Source organism: Aquila chrysaetos, chromosome 1 (assembly GCF_900496995.4).
Source record: "Aquila chrysaetos chrysaetos chromosome 1, bAquChr1.4, whole genome shotgun sequence".
Classification (NCBI taxonomy): Eukaryota; Metazoa; Chordata; class Aves; order Accipitriformes; family Accipitridae; genus Aquila; species Aquila chrysaetos.
The window spans coordinates 53,540,812-53,557,485 of NC_044004.1; the positions used below are offsets into that span (position 1 = coordinate 53,540,812).

The 16,674-nt window shown below is 43.4% G+C and overlaps 1 protein-coding gene across 11 annotated transcripts in view; it reads left to right on the plus strand.

Moving 5' to 3' along the window:
- LOC115343791 (melanopsin-like) overlaps positions 1-6,304 on the plus strand; it is a 48,133-nt gene extending 41,829 nt beyond the window's left edge. For 10 of the 11 annotated variants that reach the window (XM_030020292.2, XM_030020319.2, XM_030020272.2 and 7 more), the window contains one exon: positions 2,823-6,304. In XM_030020292.2, coding sequence (XP_029876152.1) covers positions 2,823-3,212 — 390 coding nt within the window. In that variant the 3' untranslated portion in view covers positions 3,213-6,304. The remainder of the gene's footprint in view (positions 1-2,822) is intronic. The other variant, XR_003924293.1, reaches the window with a different exon arrangement.
- Positions 6,305-16,674: the final 10,370 nt, after the last annotated feature.

A 16,674-nucleotide genomic window follows, 5' to 3' on the forward strand; every position in this document is an offset into this window, starting at 1 on the left:
TCTGTTGGACTATTTTGATAAATAACCTTTAAACAGAGTACCTTCATGCTGAGGCTTTCAGTGGTGTTCACTGAGATGTGTGGAGTTTATTTACATTGAATGTTCAAAGCCTCATTTGCTTTTCTTAATATTTTCAGCAAAGATTCCTGTGTGGTGTGAAGGTTCTTTGTGTCTTAGCTAAACACAATGCATCAATATTCATTCTATCAGAATAAATATTTATTTGCCAAGCTCAGTTAGAGTGTTTCACTATGAGGCCACCCATTTACCCTTAAAAAACCCCAACCAACCCTAAAGAAACCCTGCTGCATTTTTAGACATTTATTTTAAGGTTTTAATAGCATTACTGGATTGTCGATGACTGAATTCCAATTATAGCACTTCCAAAAATGCTCAATTATGGAAATACAAGTGTGAATTTGGTGAAGGGTCACCTAACTTTTTGATTTAACAAAATATAAATTTTTTTTTTAGGAAAAGAATCTTACACTTCCTTTGTTTTCTTTAAGAAGACCATCTCAGCAACATCTAAAAAATTTATGTACCTCTGAGTTCTTTTCACTGGCTGAGATCAAGACTTCTTAATGTCCAGTTGCAGATGGGTTGTCAAAAAAGAAAAGGCATCCCTCAAGAGAAAGTAAAAAAGCCAATCAGTGTCCTGGGCTTGGTGCTTTCCAGAGCATAAGAGCACACGGGACTGTTTTCTGTGCTGCCACAAAGATATGATCCATCCCCATGACTTATTGCAGTTAGTTAGGTTGGTAACAGACTTGATGTAGACTGACACCTGGAAACCTGGCATGGCAGTGAAGAGGCCGTTTTGGAAGCATTAAAAAAAGCAGTCATGTATTATAAGGACAAGATAGGTTTGGATACTTGATTTCAAAGGAGAGTTGCCAAGTGTGGTCTGTGCATCCAGGTTTTGTGTCAAGGGAATTACTTGGCATGAGAACTATTAAAAAAAACCTTGGAAGTGGTATCCTGCCCACTAAGCCATATCAAGAAGAAGCCCATCCTTCTGCTGCAGTGAAAACAGCACTTGAAGCAGGAAGGAGTGGGTTTGGGTTTTTTCATTCTATTGTTATCTTTGATTTGGAAGAATGGCCTTTTCTTCTCTGTCAGGTTGATTTAAACCACTTTTTTTTAGCACATTGTGCTTCCCTCCACTTGGGTAGGTACAGCAGCTGGAGAAATTGTTATTGACAGGCATTGCTGAACGATTCCTGCTTCTGGAGTAGAATTACACAATGCTTCAGGATATATCAGTATCTAATTTTAAACCCAAACTGACAGAGAGACGGAGGGGGAGAGAGAGGGACTAAAGATGCTGTTGTGTTGGGTTTTTTAAAAAAAACAACAAAATTTGTGTGAAAAACAAATGCATTCATTTGGTTTTCTGTCTGTAAAATCAGACTAGACCTATGCTATGCAGTAACATATCCACCAAACTACTTGCTAAGACTGAGATGATGATCCCTAAATCTTAAGAAATAAAAACAAACAAAACAAAACAAAACAAAAGCCTTCCCTTTTTGATTTAAGGAACCATTTAGTTTGTTAGTGTAAAGGCAGTATCACAGGCCACGGACTAGGTGGAGACAAAGGGGGCCAAGATTACAGCCCCTGCTGGGCTGTAATCATACTAGAAACTGATCTAACATTTTTTAAAGATGTTTCAGCACCAAACCCCTATAAATTCATGGGAATTATGTGCCTGAATGCTTGAAGAAGACTAAAGTTGAATTAATGAGGTTTATGACTAGAACAGAATACCTGCAATAGAGGAAAAAATTTACGAAACTACTATGGGAAGCTCAAGTTATGAAGAGACTTAGTATAGTTAATTAATATGCTTCACAACAGTATTAAAAGAAAGAACTATAACTCTGAAAGAGACTTTATAGCAATCTGAGTAAAGCTTAGTCGTACTCTGAATTCCATTAGGCTTCATGGGAATTCACATACTAATGAAGTAAAAACTGCATTTTACTTTAAATGTTGATTTTCTCCAGGAAGGAGGGACTTCTAACTTCTCTCTATACCTGGCACAGTAATTTTGTAACCTTAACTGTCATTTTCTAAAGCAAGCCAAAATTGATCACTTACGCCTTCTGTTACCAGTGTATTTAAATATTAACTAGCACTTTCAAAGCTTACTTAGTTTAGTCTGGATTTGTATACTGTGCACGAAGAGTTATGGAAAGGTCACAGGGGAGTTGCCATCAGGGCCAAGTTAGAAATTAGAGTTCTCTCAAAATAGGCAGATGAGAAATGATTAGCAAAGCAAAATCACAGTCACTGTTTTTCCCTTCTTTGTTGGTGGAAGTACAGTCCAATGTATGAATGCAAAGCCACTAACTGTCCTGAGGCAGCACCAGGAGCTATTTGGGGACACCATGATAGTTTGTCACAAGTATGATGAAACTTTAGGCAAATAAAGAATACACTGTGCTTGAGTCTTATCTGAGCTCTCTTCCATGAGAGAGAGAGAAGTACAATTATCCAGTACCTTCAGATGTATAAAAAATGGAGAAACATTTTTTTAAAACATAAGTCAGATATAGGAATGGGCTTTTCTTCTTTTTTTCTTTTTGGTTTCTGCTGATATTTGAGCATGTCTTCTTTTGCTTCATTTAACATCCTGCTTTCCAAGCTGTAGATGTTAACACATCATGATTTTCCCTCTTTCTAGCCAATGATTCAAGTGTTTAGAAAATGTTACTGGTGACTCAAATAGCGACTAGTGGTAATGAATATTTCAAATACTGGTTTCCACAGTCATACGCTGTATGACAACACTAAAGCTTATGTCTCCGCTCCAGGTTTCACTCTCCTCCAGCTGTTTGGAGAAGGTGCTTGGGCGGCCAGTCCTACACAGTCCCCCTGCAACGCTCGTGACCAGCTCCCTAAGAGCAGCTTCTCTGCCTGTGGGTTTGAATAGCAGCAGTGTCAGCAGAGGAGGAGACTCAGGTACTTCACAGATGGCAACTCAAGAAAGTCAAGTTAATGGAGTCCTGGGCTCTGTCATTAACAATACAATCCCTCGCATCATCATCATTCCTACCTCAGAGACCAACCTATTTCGAGAGGAGCTGGAAGAGGAGGAGACTGAATTATTCCACTTTCATGACAAAACGGGCAATCTGCTGGACTTGGAAGGGCTTAGCTCATCCATGGAGTTCCTTGAAGCTGTTGAGAAATTTCTATCATAAGTTTGTCAAAAGAAAACTTTCCGGTAATTATTTTCTTGGCATCTTCTCCACTTAATTATACCAAATAACCAAAGCCTTGTAGGTTAGCTCATCAGACTTTTTGTATGTTTATACAGTAGTCACTAGGCAGCCTTCAGATTTATCTTTGTCCAGACCAGCTCAGCCGTGGAAACAGGCTTTCTTTCAGATTGTGCTGCAGGAAATGAGCAGTGGAAGATCTGGCAGCATGATCGAGTAGCATCGGTCAAGTCGGCCGCCTGCTTCGTGGGGCCCTGATTTGTAACCACAGATAGAGGTGCCAGCAGAAAGAAAAATGACTGAGCGAGAGCAGGGGCAGCTGCTGAATGTTTCTGCTACCTGTGCATGAAACGGCATTCCTGTTTTGGCAGCTCTCTTGTGGACAGTGAGGGGAAGCACCATGAGACCACAGCTTCCACCAGCCCCAGCGGTAATGCAGACGGCTGGATGATCTGATCTATCGTTTAATCAAATTATTTGCAGCATTGGTTTTGTTTTATTTTGTTTTTTCAATAGGCAGCTTGCTAAATGTAAATAAACAAACTGATGGTGTGACTGGGAAGTGACTGCTTGCTTTTAAAATTTAGTGCTAGAAGTCTGGATTTTACCTCAGCATTAGCACGATCACCTGAATGTTGAAATGCAAGGTGCTATATGCTAAAACATACACTGCTACCTGTAGAAGCATTTAGAGCACCTTCAGAGTTACAGTCTTGATTAAATATGTATGGATCCTAATAAGTCTGTGATTAAAAGGGTGAATGTTCATAGCTGGCTTGATAAGTCATTGATAAAAATAAAGCCTTGGCTGCTATATATCACATGTCTTTTCAGAGGAGATTCTTCTCCTCTCCTCCTCTAAAATGACTCAGCGGATGTATTCTCCTATAGGTCACTTACCAGAGGCCTTCAGGGTGGTTAAAACATCATCTCGGGGAGAAAACTCCACAGTACTGTGCTGTTTGCTACAGGATCTGCAATCACATCGTTATCTGTGGTTACTGATTGTACTTATTTTATCTGTGCTTCACATTATGGCTCAGGCTCACAAGACCCTCCTAGTATTTTATTTCTAACTGCATTCTTCCTTTCATTACTCATTTTCCCTTTCTATAACATGTTCTCCACATCCTCCCATTCAGTCTCTGACTTTCAAATGTAGACAAGTTGAACTATATGGTTCTCCACATAATATCAGTATACCTTATTAGAAAGCAGGCATTTCTCTGGATATAATAGTGCAAATATTTGGTCCAGTGAGTCTAGAAGCGTTCAGACATCCAACAAGAGAGTGAGAGTTTATGCTCATAGTCTCGGGCTAGTCCCTTGACTGTATCCTAGATTGTGCAGAGACCACTGAGAATGTTTCCAAGTTTTGTGTATGCACTGGCTGGTCTTGAGAAGTAATTTCTCTTTTCCTGTTCTCCTGATGCAAAAAACAGATGGAAAGGTGGAAGGCCTAGAACTATTTTTTTTAATTATTTTTTTATTACAAAAGAAGATAACACAAATCTCGTTTGCAACTAGCTAGACAGGAACACCACTAAAGAACAAACTAAAACCCAAAGTAGGGCAGGAGAGAGAGGAATGCCTCCAAACTCACAGACCTGAGGCTTTGCAGGGTGTCAGCACAGCAGACCTTCGAGAGGACCAAGACACTTGCTTTTGGTATAGGCTGTGCTCTTTTTAGGAAAAAAAAAAACCACTGGTGGGTTACAGAGGTCATTGCTGAGACAGGCTGCCTGTTGCAATGTTAACACTCTTAATGCTGCTGTTATTTGAGGTACTCTGCTGTCTAGAGAACCTCATCAGAAATGAGGCCAACACACCTCCTTACCTTGTAGGGAAGAGGGGACAAGGGTGGCGGAGCCCCATCATGCGTGCAGTTGCCGGCGTGCAGCCCTGGTTCGTGGTGCAAGGGGCCAGGGCTCAGCCGGGTCAGCACCACGCTGCGGTACCTGCAGCAGGGCTGACAAAGGCTGTGCCCACCGGCACTGGCCTACCGGGTCCAGGAATCACGCCAAGGTCGTCTGCAATCAGCTCAGCATTTCCAAAGGCAATTCCTCCATGCGAGGACTGGCGCAGTGAGCAGGCGGCGTGGGGCAGCTGCTGGGGGCTGGGGTGGGGACGTGCTCGTCTGCACCTCCTCAGTGCCGGGCTTTCATCCAGTGCATGGTTTTGGCCACAATGAGTAATCAAATGTTAATTAAATACAACGTTCATGGAAAATGGGGGAGACTTAATCCTAGGCTAAACATGCTGTCCTGCCATCTCTGATTCTTTTCATTTTTTTGCTGAACCTGTCCTCTCTGATTTGGTTTTTTTCCTACGTCAACTGTGCAGTCAGTGACCTTATTTCTTCTTGCATTTAATATCCTTAGCTGCTGTATGTCCTTTCTTCTTGAGCCAGATGTTGGGAAGCAAGCGTTCTTATAAAGCTTCCAAGTCTTACACCTGACTTTTACTGGTTTAATTACTCTAAATAACAATAAGAAAATGTATTTCATGTTCCAAGATATAAAAACATGCCCTGGAGCAGATTTTGCACTCAGATGTTGACAGACTTGTACTGGTAAGACTGTAGGCAGGATATTGCCATAGTTTCCGACAGGATGAAGAAAGTAAGACCTAAAGTAACAGTCAACAAACTCCTCCGTATCCAGACAAATTTTTGCAGTTAGCCTACTAGATGACTTTCCAGTGGTCTCTTGCATATGTGCTGGTACTAATGAAGTGTCTCAGAAAACTAGTGGGCTTGAGGTATGTGCAAAGAAGTGTTTCATTTTTATACTGTTAATCTCATATACTGTTAGTACCATTGCTTCTGAGAAAGCATTGACCAAGCTAATGTCAAGATTACTGTTTATTTCAACTGATGTAGGCTAGAATGCCAAATGATAGAGCAGTAGAGAGATAAAACCTAAAGTTGTATGAAATATCAGATAGACTTATTACAATTACTGTGAGATTTTTGCAGAAACATCAGTCACAGAGTAAATGAGTCTTAAATTGACTGCTGCAATGCAGAAAAATTTTGCAAACTTCTCTGTTGCCACATTAGAATAGATGGCACATAAAAATGTACAATTTTAACTGTTGCTTCCCATTTCACAAAGGAATGTATTGGTTCACTCAAATGGAATAAAAAATTCTTAGGAGTTAAACTAAACTATCCATTGTTTGTTTTTCCTATTTAATCATTAATTTCAGGAGCCAGGGGGAGGAACAAAAAAGTTGAGTCAAAGCTTTTGAAACCAGTGCTCCGATCCAGTGAATAGTAAAGGTACATATATAACTTTATTTACATAAGCAGCTCCTTTCAAGTCATTTAGACTGCTCACGTGCAACCAAGCACTTGCCTACTTGAGTGCAAAGCATCTAAAATTAGAGTTCACTGACTTGGTAAAACCTGAAGTTGCTCAGCAACTTTTGAAATATGATGACTTCAACTGGGAAGTCAGGAATCAGGCGAACAAAATTGAAAAAAATTAACCAAAGTCAATACATTAGAGCTGTGACAGCAGTCTGTGATCTTTGTCCTAAATCCGAACGACAGTTAACCAGCAATTGTTTGTTTCTCCTAAATTTTTGTATAGCACAGTTATAGGATATGTTCCAGTTTTCATGAGTGTAAGAAAATTCAGATTACAAGTGTAAACATTTTCTTTTACCGTGGACAATGAATTTATTTTTTATAGCTAAATCAATGGTTAGGTAAAGGTTTTAAAAAAGAAGAAAAAATTACTTACTTGAATCTTAATGAATCTTGCTGCTTTGGGTTGGTATGAAGCAGGACCTAATACCACTTTCTTCCAGAAAGCTCATTCAGTTCCCAGACATCCATCCATTTCTCTCCTTTCCGGAGACATCCCTGAACAAGAAAACCCTTCCACTCTGCTGTCTGAAAAATGTTTATGTTGTGATGGGCAAAATTGGAAAATACTGGGAGACAAATACCCACTTTTTTAATTTCGTTACTCTCCTCTCCCTCTTTTTTACAGCCGCTTTTTACTGATTCCTTGTGTAGGTTATCCTTGATATTTTTTGTCTGGTACTTTCACAAACACGTGAAAGCCATGCAAGCTAGCGGGGAGCTGGAAACTTAGGCGTGTATTATGCAGTGTTTTAAGCGTGGACTCCTTTCTCGCATAGGAGTAGGTAAAAATTGACCATAGTGCTTCGGTTCAGCAAGTGCCTGTACCGGGTAACTGCAGGATGAAGTCAGAAAAGGTGGAAGCAGCTGAGATGCAGCTGTTCCTCCTGGGTCACCTCAACACAAGCTGATGATTATTTCTTGTTTTGCAGCTCATCCATAGCCTCAGTCTATACATCAATGTTCTGTCTGCACACCTTGAATGGACAAGTATTTAAGTGGAGAGTTTGGTGCTGGGATGCCTTTGTTGTGCCTGTCACATTTACCTGTGTATTAGTATACACTATGTCTTACTAAGCATTCAGATGTCTGTCCGTATATTTTACTTGCTTTATGATGTGTCTGGGTTGCACTCATGTCTGCACTCTGATTGCACTTGTTAGTGCTACAGGTGGTATGAGGACACGAAAAGCTAACTGCAAAATGTCAAAGCCAGGTGTAAATCCAGCCTTACTAATTCTCCCCTGTGCCAGCATGGGGATATATCTGCGTACCAGCAGTCCTGGTGCAAATACTTCATGGTAAAATTTCCTGAGAGAAAATTTCTGTAGGGGATAAAGTCTTACACAATATATTGACATTTTTATTCTGAAACATTTTTACTCTTTATTTGTGGTTATGTATCATGCAGGCATTTTTATTTAAAAAGTCAGATGTGTTCTTTGCCTTAAAGCAAAGCTTCAGAAGACCCTTGCCATCTTCAGGACCTTATGCTGGAGTGAACGAACCAAAGACACAGGCAATAACACGTGAGGAGATGGGGTGCTGCTGTTACCAGTGGTGCATGGTCCTTAGGGTGATGCACCCTGGCCCTTTTCCTCCCTGCCGAGGAGCAGGTCTGAGCCCCATGGAACAGTCAGACACATGCACTAGTGGGTACACGTGAAAGTGGCATTTTCCAGAATTTTATAGGAAACTAAGTGTGGGTAGATTTTCATGGGGACAGCAGAAGATGTCTCCCTAGAGTTTCTCCTTGCCAAATTTCAGGTTCCTTTCCACTGTAAGCAGGTGGTAAAGCTCTTCAGGAGAACAGATGGATGTATTTAACGTTAACAACTAATTTTCCACGGGCATGCTCTTGGAAACAAATGATCCCTATTTCCTGAGATGGAGAAAAAAAAATCCAGCCCATAGCAGACTACAAGTGTGGAAAATGTGAGGCTGAACACATTTGAGTTCGGTAAATGTAAAACAAATGAAAACAGCAGCTTACAGTGGAAATTGTTGAGCCACCAGGAGTGCAGCAAAATGGCCAACTCCATAAAAGATGCAAAAAGCTGTATCCAACTAATTAATACCTCCAGGTCTTTTCATCTAACTCCATCTATGGACAACCCAACAGAAATGACCACAGAGCCACCAACAGCTTTGTCATGTTGAGGTCACTGTCACCAGACTCGACTGTCTGGGCACCAGCATGTGGAGAAAAGGGGGAAGAAAGGTTTCTCTTACAAGAGCAAACTTCATTCGCCTTGTTAAACCCAGCAGAGAAAGACTGAGGGGGATATGACTGCTATCTTTACATGTGTCTGGGGAGGAAAACAGTCTGTTCAAGTGAAGTGTCAATTTTGGCACAGGAATAAGTTAGCATAAACTGTCTGTGAATTAATGTATTCTGAAAATTACATGAGGTTTTAAGTGTTGGGGGTTCTTTTTGAGCCTGGGGCATGTCTGTCGTGAGGATACAAAAGAAACAAATGTGTTTTATACGGAGCTCAAGGCTCATACAAACATTCAGCCAGCTGTAGCCTCAGTGACAGCCATCAGCGGCCAGTCTCAGACACTGATTGCTTCAGTAGAATAACAATAAATTTTTTTAAAGCGTGAATACCCACAGAAACAAATCCTGGTATTAAAAATGTCTTGAGATTACTAATTTGCTGACGGTTTTAAATAGGCTGAGGTTGTTTTGTTGTTTTAAGTCTCAGTGCACATGGGACTGTCAGGAGAGTGCACAAGGCAGGAGTCTCACTGGAGAAATGCAGCAAATTTCCTGATGATGCACAGCCATCGCGCAAATAAGTGGTTCTGATTTGCTGAGGGAAAAAATTGCCAAGCAACCAATAGGATCTCTGTCATCCTTTTTGCAAACTTTAGCGGAAAAATTGCCTGTCCCCTAAGGTATTTTGCCATATGGAAATAACTTGAGCTTCGGCTGCCTGGAAGGCAAATGCCGAGCTAGCGTTTTGTTATATTTCCCTCCCTGCCGTCACGCTGCCTAAAGCCACTCACTTTTCTGGGGCTGGGACTTGAGCTGGTTTGGCTGCCTTCTCCTGGCCCCAAATTGTGTTTACAATCGCAGTGTAGCTTAAGACCTTATTTTGCAGCATCAGACAGTCCAGCAGCAAGTGCCGAACCCCCTGACAGGCCCCTGGGGCTCTCCGCTACATGCCTTATCCTCCCAGCCTTTAGTCTACCAGATGTGCCAGTCTGTAGGGCCAAGGGAAATGGGCAAGTGAAAGGAAGCCTGTGGTTTTCCACGGTTTCACTATCTTGCCTATTTTGGGAGTGACTGGTTCTTTTTTTCTTTCTTCTTTCTTTGTCGTGGATGCCTTGGCATGCATTCCTGCTGGCATAGGATGCTTCCTCAGAAAGCCTTTGTTTTTGTGCTGGTCTGGATTTATTTTCCCGGCGTGATGATTTTTCCTGGAACAGCTTCTGAGCACTGCTGAAGGTGCCTGGCAGACAGTCCTTCACGGTTGGGTTGTCCTGCCACACTCTGGTGCTGCTGATGCACCAAGACGTTTGCTTTTGGGTGAAGCTCTTCCTGTCCAGCAAGAATTAGCAACTAAGATTTCCAGAGGAGAAACTCCCACAGCATGTTTCCGTTCCGACTGAGGTGCTGTTTCCAAACTTGCGTAAGAGAAGGGCTGAAAATGGAAAATTTGGAGGGTGGTTTTAACCACCCCACAAAGCCTGCTGGTTTGAATCTCTTTTCTTCACATGCCTCTGTTTCAGAAAAGGCTGTTGTGCACTGCTGGAACGTCACTGGTGTTAAAATACTGGAAACTCTGACACCACAGGCTACAAAGAAATCAGCGGTTTCAATAACTCAAAGAAAAAAAGGGAGAAAATCAGTCTTTAGATGGGAATCAATGGACATGTCAAGGTAAAGGGCAAGTAGTAAAGAAGGCTGCCCTACTGTGCTCCTTGAAGTCCAGGCCTGGACTCTGGCGGACACAGTGAGGGTTAGGGCGGGTGACTGCAAACACTCAAACAAGCCAGACTCTAAAATAATAATGAAACTGGGTATAAAGCAGAGGACTACCACCATGAATTTTCATGAGCCTTGACCTTCTTTTTAGGCTTTGCTCTCCAGCCTGAATAGACAGAAACATTATTTTTTTCACAGAAAAATGAAAAAAAAAAAAAAATCATACAAACTCAGACCAGGGGTCCAGCTGACTTAATATCCTCTCTCCAACAGTGACCAGCAACAAGAGTCTAGGAAGAGAAGCAGAACAGGTACCAATACTTTCCTGCTATGCTCTCCCAGCCTTCTGCAGTTCTACGCCAGAAATTGTATTTAATAAGCTTTCACAGACCTTTTTTCTTCCATGGATTTATGGAATTGCTTCTGGTACTCATGTGAAAGCCTAACTACCAAAACACCCTGTGGGCTCTGCAGTTTAATTGTGATTTACACAAAACAGAACCTCCCTTTGGCTGGTAATTGCATTTGCTGCCCTCCAGTTTTCGTAGGGTGCGAGAGAGTGGATGATTGCTGTCTGATGGGCATCTTCCCTGGAGCCCCACTGAGGCTGCATCATCTCCACTGATGGTCTCCTCTCCCAGCTGAGGTGTCCCACTCCATCCACCTGAACCCAGGAGCTCCATCCCATTGGCACAGCAGCGCAGTGAAGTCACTGGATACCACAGGCAGACTGCAAAGCTGCTTTGGTTGCTCATCCCAGGAGGAGGTCCTGGGTCATTTGGCCTTGTCCTTGCCCCTGGACACTCTGGTCTGGACCCTTGCCCCCTCCTCTCCCACCCAGGTGTGCCCCTGCCCTCTGCCCGCTCTGCCAACAGCATCGCTGGGAAGTTGGGAAAAAGCCTGAAAAAATTGGAGCAGAAATGTGATGTGCTTGCAGTTAAAGAGTATCTGCAAAGTATTTACAGACTATTTAAGCAGTTGGCAAGCACTCTGGGGAATAACTTATCAACAGGCTGTCTCCCAGCTCTTCTAGGAGGGAGGAAAATGTAATTATCCTCATTTAACATTAGCAGAGCCTGGGACAAAGCGTGAGCGTGTGCCCAGACCGTAGCAGCGTTGTGGCAGTCTCCTCCTTTGCGCAGCCCAAGCCCAGACACCAGATCCTTCAGCCTCCCTGACTGCAGCATGTGGTCAAAATCACTAAAATATCTGGGTTTCAGGTGTAGGTATTATATAAAAAATACAAAACAAACCCCTAGATCCAAACAATGCGACAACCGTGATGCTGGATCTCAACTGGGATCCAAATTTTGCCACTTAATATTCCTACCTGCATAATACAGTGAATTTCAATGATGGACTCAAACACAGAGCTGGAATTGTCACCAAAACATACACCTGGGACCCACTCTAGGACACATGACTAAATAGCAGGCACTGGATTAAAATTATCCTCACTCATTAATCTGGCATGCCTCATGGCAGTAACCAGGAAGTACTATAAAAATGGCATTTCCATTTCCAGGGCAGGGTTTCCAAGCCTTCTCTCTCAAAGAAAGTAACTTTTTTAAAAAAGCAGTTTGGAAAAAGTGTTGCCCATGCTTCTATTCCAGCCTATAGGATGTTTTCTTTTTTGTTTAGTAACTGAACTTTCTAGTCTCAATGCTATACAACATTGGCAATGACAGTGCAAGTTCAAGCATCTTGTGAGTGTACTGCATGGGATGTCCTGTTAGAAAATCAATATTATGCTTATATTGTCTTCAAAAGGAAACAGCCGAGGGTGGCGTAGGTATGAGGATGCGCTAAACATCCTCGTACTGTCCTGGTGAAGCACGAGGAACACTGTCATCCCCAGCGCCCATCCTGCCTCCGCCAGCGCGGCGTGCCCTGCCAGAGCTACCGCTGCAGGCAGGCAACACCTCCCTTAGGCTCACGGACAGGTGGACGAAGAAAAACCTCGGTCTATTTTTGGTGCAGCAAACCCCCCAAAACCAAAAGGTAAGTGACTATAAGCCCTGACTGTTTTTCTGCAGCCCAGAGTGGCTGGGAGCATGGGGTGCCTCAGCAGGAGGTATTCGTCTCCCCAGAGCCGGGGACACAGAGAAGCGACACTTTCCAGGGATAGCTTCTGGTCCATTCAGGTCAACTAATAATTTGGGCGAATATATTTTCTCTCTCGCTCTCCGCTGCAGCTTAGGGAGAGACCAGTATAGCTTCAGCATGCGTGACCCTTGTTTCCCTTTCCTGATGCGGCTCGCAGGTCTCACCCAAACATAAGTGAGTGAGTCAAGTCTTTCCGCCTGCAGGCTGGATGGAGAGAAAAGCGGGGGGGAGGCTGCTCTATTTTTAGCTGCCTAAGAAGACATGCAGACCTCATGGTGATGGGGGGCAGATAATTACATAAGAAGTCATACTAAGATTTGCTATTTAAGTCTATCTGGCCTCTTCCTTATCTCAAGTGCTGTACTAGCAGTTCCCTCTCTGAATGCCCGTAATCAAAATATAATGCGTTTTCCTGGAACTCGTTACATGAAGTAATATCTTATTTAATGAGCAGCTTTTCTCCATGCGCTGTTCTTCCTGGCTGATGCTTACAACTGGGTGCTGCTGCAGTGGCTATATTGGTATCACCAGATCTGCGGTAGCCCCACAAGCAAAACCATGGGGTCAACAAAAGAGGGTCATTTAACCACTGGGGAAGAGGTCTTGCTTTTGAGCCGACTGTCAAATATTGTGGTTATTGCCTCCACCCCACTGCTGCCACCTCTATTGAGGGAAAGTGTTTTACACAGAAAACGCACCTGGGTCGGGGCAATCCCAAGCACAAATACGGGCTGGGTGGAGAATGGATTGAGAGCAGCCCTGAGGAGAAGGACTTGGGGGTGTTGGTTGACAAGAAGCACAGCATGACCTGGCAATGCATGTTTGCAGCCCAGAAAGCCAACCGTATCTTGGGCTGTATCAAAAGAAACGTGACCAGCAGTTCAAGGGAGGTGATTCTGCCCCTCTACTCTGCTGTGGTGAGACCCCACCTGGAGTACTGCGATCAGCTCTGGGGCCCCCAACATAAGAAGAACACGGACCTGTTGGAGTGAGTCCAGAGGAGGGCCACAAAGATGATCAGAGGGCTGGAGCACCTTGCCTATGAGGACAGGCTGAGAGAATTGGGGTTTTCAGCCTGGAGAAGAGAAGGCTCCAGAGAGACCTTCCAGCAGCCTTCCAGTACCTAAAGGGAGCCTACAAGAAAGCCGGGGAGGGACTTTTTACAAGGACATGTAGTGATAGGAGGAGGGGTAGAAGTTTTAAACTGAAAGAGGGTAGATTTAGATTAGTTGTAAGGAAGACATTCTTCACTATGAGGGTGGTGAGGCACCGGAACAGGTTGCCCAGAGAGGCTGTGGATGCCCCATCCCTGGAAGTGTTCCAGGCCAGGTTGGATGGGGCCGTGAGCAACCTGGTCTAGTGGAAGGTGTCCCTGCCCATGGCAGGGGGGGTGGAACTAGAGGTCTTTAAGGTCCCTTTCAACCCAAAACATTCTATGATTCTGTGATAATTCTATGAAAAAACCTTTCCATCAATAACTTCAGCTTCTGTAGCCAATACATCCTGAGTGCTTTCATTCTGCTATGACCCAAAATGCACCCACCTATGCATCACCTGACTGTCTGCAAAGGCTGCCTGGGGCAGGCAGACAGGACCTTGGGCTTAGTCTCTTCCCTTCCACAACAACGGTATTTCAGGTATTTTAAAAATTCCTTATGATTGATTTAGGGATTTTGTATAATGCCTGAACCCCTGGCTATGTCCCACTGAGTCCATCTCTGCAAAAAGTTCGTCATGGGTGTCTCCACACCTACTTCATGGGGGTTTTTTGCCAGTAAAAACACCTTTTCCCAGTTCCACTAGCAGCAAAAGAGGGAAGCAGTGAAAGCAAGAAGGCTGTTTTATAGATAAAGGACGGGGGAAGCTGTAACGCCCTTTAGTGGGATTATCCAGGGAAAAGCCACGTTACCACAATTTGAAGCAGCGATATCTTTTAAAATTATAACCTTTTATTCCCATGCTGCTCTAAAGCACTCAGAGGAAACAGGCACATTAAAAACGAGGCAGTGGCCTGCAGCTCCTGGGAATGTTCTGTGCCACATGCCACAGGGGTGCTCTTGGATTTCAGGTGACGCAGAGGCTATATCCAGCTCCTGGGCACCGGGGTGAATGGAAACACTTCTCACCGCATTAATAACGAAGGGCTAGACTCCAGCCATCTAAATGCAAGCAATTGGTTGGTAGTTTGGGGAGAAACCAGAAACGCTCGCTGCAAAGGTTTCTGTTGTATTGCACATGAACCGCAATAGATTTTAAAAAAAGCAGACGAAAGGTCTCTCTATTTTTATATAGCAGAGTGGAAGTGTTAGGTATCTGTGGCAATATTTAGTCCGAAGGAAAGTGAAATTGAATCTGAATGACATAACAAGATAGTGCCTGGCAAAGCCCAGTCCAGAGGAAAAGCAGCAGGGATCATTGCCTTCTAACATTTAATTTTTAAGATGAGTATGCAACAGAACTGAAAGCTATGGTATAGCTAAAAGCTATTGTATAGTGGAGGCACACTGTTTTGGGGGGAGAGACGGAGGTGTTGGCATTTTAAAGCATGAAATGCATGGACCAAGAAGTGAGCTGGTGTGAGCTGAAACTTGGAAGAAGTTGCACAGAAGAGAGCAGCGAGTGGGAATATGGTGGTGAAGAAGGAAGTGCAGAATAAAGGGAGGCAGGATGAAAACTGCCTAAAAGTGGCATAGCAGGGTAACTTGGAAAATAATTCACAGTGTGTTTCAGCTCTTGAGCCTTTCTTTCAGATGCTCTTCTGCTACAACTCTGTCACCGTGGCAGGTGTCTCAAGTTAATGTCAGGCAACACCAGAGTGATTTTGCTCCCCCTTACAAATTGGGGCTGGGGGGGGGTGGGAAATGACTCCTGCAAAGAAAGGGTTTGAAGAAACATCTCTGAGTCAGGTAACACTTCTTTTTATTTCTCAGAGTTCCTACAAGAAATAAATAATGGAATATTTCAGTGTGAACAAAATAAGATGTGACAAGTGAGAAATCCTTCAAATATGCTGCAAAGAAAGATTCAAAAGAACAGGCAAATTTGAGGGGACAGATAATGTGATTGCAGACAGCATCCCTTCAGCAGGCAGGGCTCTAAGGATGTGCCTGCCAGGGTGGCCTTTGAATGCTGTGCATATATATATATATATGCGCTCAAGTGATGCAATGAGGGAGAATTTGTTGGAGGGACTGATTTCTCCCTGGTGCTCTACCTGGCTGAGCAGCACGCTGTGGGTCATTTTACCACAGACTGGCGGTTGTCACAGCCCTGCTGGCCCTGGCATCCCCTCTGTGACGGCCCAATGCAGGCAGCAAGGGGAGCTTAGGGGCGCGGGAGCCTCTGCTGTTTGCCCGCTTACACAGGCTCTGGTTTGTGCTGTGCCTCATGCCTTCCTCCTCCCAGCATAGATTTATCTCCCTGAGGCCCAGCAAAAATGGTACTAAGAGGTTGCAGGGCTGTTTTCCCAGGAGCAAATCTTTGGTACACATCTGTAGTTGAGGCCCTTTTCTGTTGTACAAGAGGTATCTATGGGCTTTCTCAGCTGCTTTTATGAGTGTACGAGATATTGCAGAGGTGTAGTACTTTTTTCAATCTCAGATGCTCATAAGCCACAACTATGATGCCTGGAAAAAGTCTCTAGCACTGTTTCCCTGTCTGTCCTGCAGCCCTTGGTACTTTGTTACACCTGGACATTATTTATTTACATCAGGATTGAAAAATGCTTGGTGTTTGCTACCAGCTGAAAATAAGATACCGTCAATTACTGGAGCTGCAGGTGAGTTGAATTTCTTCTGCAAAATCACAGCTGATGATAACTTTTGCTGCAGCCAGCAAGAAGTACAGAACTGGCTTCTAACAACTTTGTTGCTACAAAGCAGCTTGGGAGAAATTATCATGAAAATTATTAAATCCTATAAACAAAGAAAAATACCTTTTTTTCTGCTGTGGCTTTGAAAGCTTGCCTTTGAAATACTAATAGTAACATAGGAAGCCACTAATAGGTCAGTAACTGTGAGATGTACAGGCAA